The 8,591-nt window shown below is 60.4% G+C and overlaps 1 protein-coding gene across 1 annotated transcript in view; it reads left to right on the top strand.

The window, feature by feature from the left end:
- Nucleotides 1-7,692, top strand: part of DCAKD (dephospho-CoA kinase domain containing) — a 28,523-nt gene extending 20,831 nt beyond the window's left edge. Inside the window, exons 3-5 of the mRNA XM_004707514.2 lie at nt 664-867; nt 3,660-3,747; nt 6,016-7,692. Coding sequence (XP_004707571.1) covers nt 664-867; nt 3,660-3,747; nt 6,016-6,307 — 584 coding nt within the window. The 3' untranslated portion in view covers nt 6,308-7,692. The remainder of the gene's footprint in view (nt 1-663; nt 868-3,659; nt 3,748-6,015) is intronic.
- Nucleotides 7,693-8,591: the final 899 nt, after the last annotated feature.

Below are 8,591 nucleotides of genomic sequence, written 5' to 3'. Positions count from 1 at the left end.
TTTTTTTTTTTCTTTTTCCCATCTTTTTGCTGTCCTCGGTGAGATTCCATTCCAAGTCACTGCCCTGGAGTCAGTGCTGGCTCGTAGTGCCCCCCAACCCCCGCCCCGGTGGGTTTCCGAGACAGTAACTGCTTACTGGAGTAGAAAGTCCAGTCTTTCTCCCACGGAGCTGCTACTGATTTCACACTGCTGACCATGTGGATCCCAGCCCAGTGTAGAACCACTGCAACACCAGGGTTGCTGAGAATATACAGCAAAATCGACGCAGTTCATGTTTCTCCAGGGACAGTTCGGTGACATTGGCCGCATTCCTCAAGTCCTACAACCGTTCCCACTGCCGTCACCATTTGGTTGTCCCCCGTCACCATAAACTCACTGGCCTGAAGACTCCTGGCCAGGTGGAAAGCCGGTGTGGCTCTCAAGGCAGGCGTCCTTGTCCAACTCAGTGACCCCACTGGCTGGCCCTGCAGAGACTTGGGGTGCCCCACTAGTTCAGAGGCTAGAGGTGGGCTCCAGGCAGCAGTGGCAGGGGCTCAACCAGCCCCTCAGAGTCCTCTCCTCACCTTGCTTTGGCTCCAGTGGAAAGATGTACCCCATCCTCTTGCCTCTGGTCACCTGGGGTCCTCCCGAGAGTGACCCCACCGCTTCTTCCCTATGCTGCAGTGGTCCAGCCCGGATACCCCGCCCACCGGCGCATCGTGGAGGCCTTTGGCACAGAGGTCTTGCTGGAGAACGGCGACATCAACCGGGTGGCCCTGGGGGACCTGATCTTTAACCAGCCTGACCTGCGACGGCTGCTCAACACCATCACACACCCTGCGATCGGCAAGGAAATGATGAAGGAGACCTTCAAGTACTTCCTCCGGGGTGAGGCCCGGGACTTGCAGCAGGCCAGGGCCCTTCTCTGCAGAAAGTTTGGCGTGTGTGTGTGTGTGTGTGTGTGTGTGTGTGTGTGTGTGTGTACACGCTCTGGTATCCAGGCTGCTCTGTGCGCACTGTTCGTAGTACCTCCCCCGCCCCCTTAAGCACCACCACCCCCAGCAGAAAGGAGTGCATGTCCCTCACGTCAGAAGGTGGTTGTTGGTGCAATGAGAGGAAACATGGGCTTTGGGCCCATGAGTCCGAGGAAGGAAGGAAGTTGATTTTGCTGCTGCGGATGCTGATGGGGAAAGGAGTCCAAGGACCCACACTCAAGTCCTGCCTGCAGTGTCCAGCCGTGGGCCTGGCGGAGTGCTCGGCCCTCCGCCGGTTCCTCATGTGGTGTGAGGAGGAGAAGCATGCTGACCTCAGAATGCTGGCTGGAGGGTCACGGCGGCGGCCGGTGCAGAGCAGGGACGGGAATTTGGGGAGGGCCCAGGGCTCAGAGCAGGTGGCAGGGGAGTCGTAGTTGTACAGGGACAGCCCAGGGGATAGGCCTGTCCATAAGGGGTGTGTGTGTGTGTGTGTGTGTGCACTGTGGTCACTGACAAGACCCTGCCGTGTGCAGCCGTGTAGGGAGCCCTCCTCCTGCTGTCAATCATGCCAGAGAGGCTCTGACCAGGGCCAGGGCATAAGCAGCCTTCTAACTTGTCTCTAGGCCTTCTCGTGATCGTTGCTGACCCCTTCTGTGCGGCACGGAGCCCGCCTTGCCCTCCCCTCAGCCAGCACCTCCCAGAGAAGGAGGTGGTGAGTTGACAGATGCGGGTGGCCTTGAGCCCCCTAACTTGCCCAAGCTCTGGCAGGCTGGGCCTGGCTCCAGACACCCTCCGCGCTGGACCTGTTGTGTGCTGCCCCTCAGCACCTGGCCACCGCCCCACGCCCCCCTCCCTCCCTCCAGGAGAGTCTCTGTGCCAGTGTCCCTCCCACCCTGCCCGGCGACGGCCCTTCTGCTTTTCATCCCTGCCCTTTCCAGTGTGCTCCCAGGCCACTCCCGAGGCCGGCGGCGGCGGGGCTCTCTCCTTCTGAAATGAAGTCTTGGATAATGTCACTCGCTCCCAAGCTCTCTCACTGCGTCATCCACCCAGCCTCCCCCCGGCCCCCCCACCACCACCACTTAAATAAAAGCCAGAAAGCTCTTTTCAGCTCGATAAGGTGAAAACCGGGCCGACAGCTGTGGCTCGTACCGCCCCAGTTTTCCCTGATGAGTCTAACCAATACAACTGTCAAAGTCGCTATCATCAGACGTCAGATAAGATCACCAGCTGTTGGGAGGTCTCTGTGTAGGCAGACGGATGTCTTAATAGAGTCGGCATAGTTTGCCAGGCTTATCAAGCAGGAGGGAAGTGACAGCTGAATAGCCTTTGCCGGTGAACCGCAGGGCTGGCCACTCGCTCCCAAGAGGACCCAGGAGAAAGGCCAGCCAGAGGAGGGGGGACAGGAGTGCAGCAGGGAAGGGAGATAAGAGGACAGGAGAGGATCTGCTCTCAGCTCTGGATCGGAGCGGGGAGCGGTGAGGGTACCTAGCACTGCTGGCCCCCTCCCCCAGGAGCAGCAGTCCTGGTAGCCACCGGGGCTGGCCGAGGCGTGCTGAGTGGTTGCTTGCGCTCATGCATTTCCTCCTCAGTGACACTCCTGAGGGAGGTGGTGGCATCTCAGCCCTACAGGTGGATTGCTTACATGGCCGGCCCAAGGTCATAGGGTACACAGTAGGGGTAGGGGCTACGTGGCAACCTGTGTCATCACAATCTGGGCTCTCGACCACCCGGTTCCAGAGGAGTCCTGGGTTTCCTGGAAGCCAGCAACCCCAGCCCCTGGGGCAGCTCCCCCAGGTCCCTGCATCGCCGTGGGCACTGCGTTTACTGTGAGCCCCTGCGGAGCTGGGTGTGTGTGTGTGCACACGTGCGCGGGCGCGCGCCTCTCTCTGTGGGTATAACAATGTGGAGTCAGGCATCTTTCTGCCAGGGATGCTATTTCCACCCTGCCACCCATCCCTGGGTAGGAGCCATCCCTGGCCACACCCTCAGTGCTCCTCTGCCAGCTTTGTCACACCTACTGGGAGCTTTCTGTGCTGCTGAGAGAGAGGTTGACCGCATAGTATTGGGGGGTGGGGGTGGGGTTATGCCTTTGTCACACCTCTTGCCGCATTGGAGCCTATTATCAGTCATGACCAGCCCTACCACCTCCAGACCCAGTCCCGACAGTCCCTGGCTTCAGGTCTGCCTCTGGCACCAAGAAGCCCCCTCTCTCCCCTCCCGATTATTCCTCTCTCCTCATGGCCCCATTACACATACCTGCCCCTGTCTGTACCCATGCCTCTCGCTGGGTTGGTTGAGATGGTCACGCCAGGCCCTGTCCAGCAGAGGGCCAGCCTGTTTCTAGAGAGCACAGGTCAATGACGTAGTGTGTAAAGGGCCGAGAAAGGTCCTGAGAACTGTCCACTGTCCCACAGCCCTGCTCCTCAGAAAGCCTAACGCCGGGGCCCAGGCCAGCCTTGGGGTCTACCCTGGCCCTGGGTCAGCTTTACCCTGTGTGGGCCAGCATTGCAACTGGAGCAGGGGACTCCTCACTGCTCCCTGGGCTGGCCTGCCTCCCACTCTGGGATCCTCCCTCCCTCTGCCCAGGCCAGTCTAAGTGCCATCCTTCCAGCTACCTGCTGTGGGAGCCCTCCAGGCTAGGGTTCCCGTGCCTGGCACATGTGTGCCTGCAGGACTGACCTTGTGGCTTTTCCGGTCTCTCCCCAGGCTACCGCTACGTGATTCTGGATGTCCCCCTGCTGTTCGAGACCCAGAAGCTGCTCAGGTTCATGAAGCACACAGTGGTGGTGTACTGGTGAGTCCGACCTGCCCCTGTCCTCTCCCTGCAGGTGGCCAGCAGGCACGTGACGTGGTGGGTGGTGACTGGGTCTGGTGCCCAGAGCCTATCGACAGACATTGACCTCTCTCCCGCCCAGGGAAGTGGCCCCCTTGGTGGGCCCAGGTGCTGGCCCCTTCTGGAACGGCTTGGAAAGGGACCCTATTGGCTCTAACCTTTCAGGAGGGGCTGCTTCTGAGCCACAGAAAAGAGAACAGGGTACAGGTGGGGGACTCTGTCCAGGGTCGCTCACTAGCAGCACCCTTGAACAAGTGGCATGCAGCTGAGTGTCAGAGCCCTGCTAAGGAAGGAGCTTTGTTCCCAGAATCCCCCAGGCCATGAAGTAAACCAGAAGCCATGTCTGGCAAATAGTAAAAATCAGGCGGTGAGGAAGTCGCTGGGGCTCTGCGAGTTTCTGCCCCCCCTTCCAGAAACCTGGAAGCCACCACAAGAACAGCGGACAGCTAGGTGGATACATGGCTATGCAGGGAATTGGGGTACAGAGTGGTTCCCCAGAGATGAAGGCGTGGGTGGCTCTTAGCACACTGAGGGGGGCCTGGATTGCCCTGGCTTCCCCTTTCTCTCCCTATTCTCCCCTTTCCCCTTACAAGCTGTCCTCAAAACACAGCATGAATCCCCTGCCCAGCCCCCGGGTGGTCTGTGTGTCCCCATGGAAACATGCTGCCTCTCTGTTCCCCGTTTGTGAACCAAGGTGGGCCCCAAGAAGACCTGGGCATCTAACAAGATTGGTTCTCAGGACCTGGGGATTTAAAAACAAGCCTCTTAGATTGTAGGCAAGGTAGTCGAACCGGACCATAGTGGGCCTTAAGACCACGTGGTCACGGGTGACCTCAGGCTCCCCTGGCCACCCACTCTGCCTGCCTTGTCCTTTGCCGTTGCCAAGAGCAGAGAGCTGAGGCCTTCCGCAGGAGTGCAGGTCTCTGCAGCCCCCTCTGCCTGCTCTCTGTGACCCTCCCAAGCCCACACCTGGTCAGAAAAGCCTGGGCTGGACAGTGGGGTGCTGGGCCCCTCTGGAGCCCGAGTAGCTGTATTCCCGAGAGTTGCCAGAGAGCTGGGAGGGAAGGATGGCTTGCTTCTCACTAAGGGATCTGACACGTTTGAAAAGTGATCCCCTCATGGTTCTACTTAATGGCAAGCTATCCATGGTGCACCCTACATAACAGAGGACACTTTCTAAAGTGTGATTACACCCCCACGTGACCACCCTTACTTCCCGAGGCTCTTGTCAACAGTGGAATGGGTGTTGGGAGAATCTCATTACCACAAATAGTAGCAAGCCTTATGCCAACCTTAGCAGGACTTCTTGCTGGGCCCCAGTCCGGGGCTCAGGGGGATGCCACCTTCACTTCGCAGAGATCCCTGCATCTTGGCTGCACCCTCATAAGACTGTGCCCCCACAGGGTCCCCGGACCATCTTCAACTCTCACAGAGATGGCCCCAGCCCTTGGTGTGGCCCCCTGACTAAAGCTGGAGATTGGGCTCAGCCAAGAGGAGATTGGGCCCATGACCTTAGTAGGGCATTGTTCCCTGCCAGAGGGAACCAGTGGCCTCGTGCATTGTCATGGCGAGGTGGGTGGCCACTCACACCTGTCTGGATTGCTTAATGTACTCCCTCAGGGTCCCCCAGCATTCCCAGAGGAGGGGGGACTCCAGGCCTAAGGACTGGCAGCAGCCAACTGGAGGTTCAGGTCTGGGCAGCCATGGCAGACGAGGGGTGCCCTGTCTTCCGGCAGAAGACAGGTCTGTGGATTCTTTGCAAGTTGGAAGCCAGCACCCAGGTGGAGGGATCAAGGTCGCAGTCCCCAAGTCCTTACACTCCTCTTTGAAGACCTGGGGACTCTCAGCCCTTCCCTTCGTCAGTGGAGAGTGAGGTGGGGGCAGGGGAACCACCCAGGCACAGCAGGGAAGGTTGTGCTTGCCCAGGCCTGTCCATAAAGTTACCAACACCCCCAGGGATCCAGGATGCAGCTGATCCCAGGTGAGCAAATCTCCCACCTTACAGCTGGGACATTTGGGCCTCATGGCTAAGCAGAAATGACCCAGACGATGGGCAGTGGCTGCTGCAAGCCACCCCTCACCAGCCACCCCCAGGGCCCCCTCGAGGATTGGGGAGGGATAGCAGTGAGCTTCCAGATCCCTCTCCCTGGGGTGGGGTTCCTGACTTGCTGCGGGGGAAGGAGGCTGTGCCCCTACAGGGCCCAAACCATCCTCTCCCCCTGTTGGCAGTGACCGGGACACCCAGCTGAAGCGGCTGATGCAGCGGAACCAGCTGAAGCTGGAGGAGGCCGAGGCCCGTATTGGGGCCCAGCTGCCCCTGAAGGAAAAAGTCCGCCTGGCCCGCCATGTTCTGGACAACTCTGGCGAGTGGAGTGTCACCAAACGCCAGGTCATCCTCCTGCACGCCCACCTGGAGAGCTCCCTGGAGTACCTGCCGCTGCGGCTGGGCGCCCTCACAGGCCTGGCGGGAGCAGCTGCTCTCCTCTACCTGCTGGCCCGCTGCCTCCTGCCTTTGCCCTAGGCAGCCCCCCCACCCCCACCCCTGACCCTGGATCCCGGCAGGCCCTTGCCCGCTGCGGGTGTCCAGCAGATAGGTGGCTGTACCTGGCTTCCTTCCTGACAGCTGCTCCCCTCCTCCCACCACCAACTGAGCTGATCCACACAGGTGCCCGGCTGCAGCACTCAGGCTGTCTGCTGTCAGTGCCTTAGGAGCGGGTGCGTAACACTGCCTCCGTGGCCATCCACACAAGGCCTCTGAGCAGGTGCCACATTGTGGCCCAAGCCACCTTGCTGGACCGTGGCTGCCGCTTCCACACGGTGCAGAGGTTCTCTAGTGGGTGACAGTGTAGCCTCGCTCTGGATAAGCCCCCTATCCTACCAGCAGAACCCCGGCAGCACAGCCCACCCAGAGCCCCACTACTGTGCCTCCGCCTCCCCACCCCCACCGGGCTAACTCCAGCTGAAACACTTACAAACCTCGCCAGTGTTAGGTGTTCCTGGTTGCCACACCTCCAAATCTGACCTGAATCCAGCAGTCGGCTGGTTGGTCTTCTCACCTAGACTGGAAGCCCTCTGAGGGCGGGGTCTCGGCTCCCGGTGCAGAGGCTGGACTCACCCTTGGCATTTCCATCTGGAATGCCCTGTCACCCAGCACGGAGGCCCACTAAGGCCCCTGGCCTCTACTCACCCTAGGCCTGGGGACCTCACATCCCAGGCGCCAGAAGGCAAAGTAGCCCCACTGACTTCTCTGGGCCCAGGAGGGTTCCAGCCCAGTCCAGGTGTACTCACGGAGGTACTGGGGAGCATCACAGCCTATTCCCCACTACTCTGTCTTCCCTCCCCAACCCAATTAGTCCGGTGTAGACATCAGCTGTCCTGGCCAGCCGGAGTGCGCAGACCTGCTGATGTGTTGATCCTGTGACCAGCAGCCTATTAAGGCCAGAAATGAGGATGACAAATGTGAACACTGTCGCGGCCATATTTAGTGCTCCCTTTCCAAAGCTGCTCATGTGAAGCCAGCTCATTAACTCACGGCAAGCTCCCAAGGGGTAAAGAAGGGCTGGGCCAGGAGGCCCAGTGGATGTGGACAGCCGAAGCCTGGCAGGAGGAGTGATAACAGGGAGGGAAGAGCCAGACCCGCCTGTGCTGTCACTCCAGGGACTGAGTAAATGCTTCTTCCTGGATGCCTGGAGGTGGGGGCTCCACTGAGCATGTTACAAGTAACATGCCAATGACTGCTTCAGAAACCCTGCCCTGTGTCCGCAAGGCTCTTCCCAGGAGGGGCAGGAGACCTGGAAGTGGGCCCTGGTTCTGTCACTTACTTGCTCTGTGACCTGGCTCGTCTCTTCAGCAAAGTGGGCTTCATGAGACTGAAGTCGGAGTCAAATAAAAGCGCTCTGCAAACTATAAAGTGCCAATCAAGGACCGACTTTCTCCCTTAACTCAGTAAGCCATGGAGGGTGAGGACGCAGATGTAATCCGGCCCTCCTCCCTGGCTCCCTTTTCCAAGCTGGATGGTCCAAGACGGCCCTAGATCAGGGGCCACTTTCCCTGGCACGCCCCTCCAGGCCGGCAGGTGGCAGCACCCGCCCGGGCACCGGGTGAGGTCGGTGGCGGGCTCTAGCCCACTGCCTCCCTTGGGGCCGGCGTCGCATCCCAGCCCGGTGCTCGGCGGCAGTGGCTCCTAACTTCATGGAGGTGGCTTGCCTGTCCCCGAGCCCCTGCTGGGCGCCGCGGGCAGCGAAGGCGCGGGCGAGCTGCCTGGCCCCGGGCGCCAATGAAGAAGCCGCGTGGCTCCTTCGCGCCCTCTGAGCCGGGGCCGCGGGCGCACGCGGCTGGCACCGCGAGCGGACTAGGGATGCGTCCCGTCCCCATCCAGCCCCAGGGGCCGCGCGCTCTGGAAGCTGGGCTCCGTCTTGGCCCTAGGAGCCTTGCGCCGAGCCAAAAGTCACCAGCGAGGCCTGCAGATGGCCGGGCCTCTGGGGCGGGGCAAGAGGACAGACTGGCTCCTGAAACCAGCGCCCCCAGCTTGAGTCGGCCGAGGGTAGCTGGCAGAGCCGCTTCATCGCGCACAAAGCGCGTTCACACCGCCCCCCTTCAATCCTCCAGCTCCGGATTCCACCCCAGAGGAAGCAGGCGCACAGGTTGACCCACGTGGCCCAAGTTCCTAATTGGCCTAATCCCCAAACGAATGGCTCCCTGAACGGTGCACACCCCATTACCTGCACTGACTCCCATAGTACGCCTTGTTCCTTAAATACTGTCATCTCTTCGGGCGTTAAGTCTCTCTCGTCCTTGGGGCGGGG

This window comes from Echinops telfairi, unplaced genomic scaffold (assembly GCF_000313985.2).
Source record: "Echinops telfairi isolate 266 unplaced genomic scaffold, ASM31398v2 ScPeMD7_7458;HRSCAF=8496, whole genome shotgun sequence".
NCBI lineage: Eukaryota > Metazoa > Chordata > Mammalia > Afrosoricida > Tenrecidae > Echinops > Echinops telfairi.
Note: the sequence above shows the minus strand (reverse complement) of the source record. Positions and strands in the feature narration are given on the sequence as shown.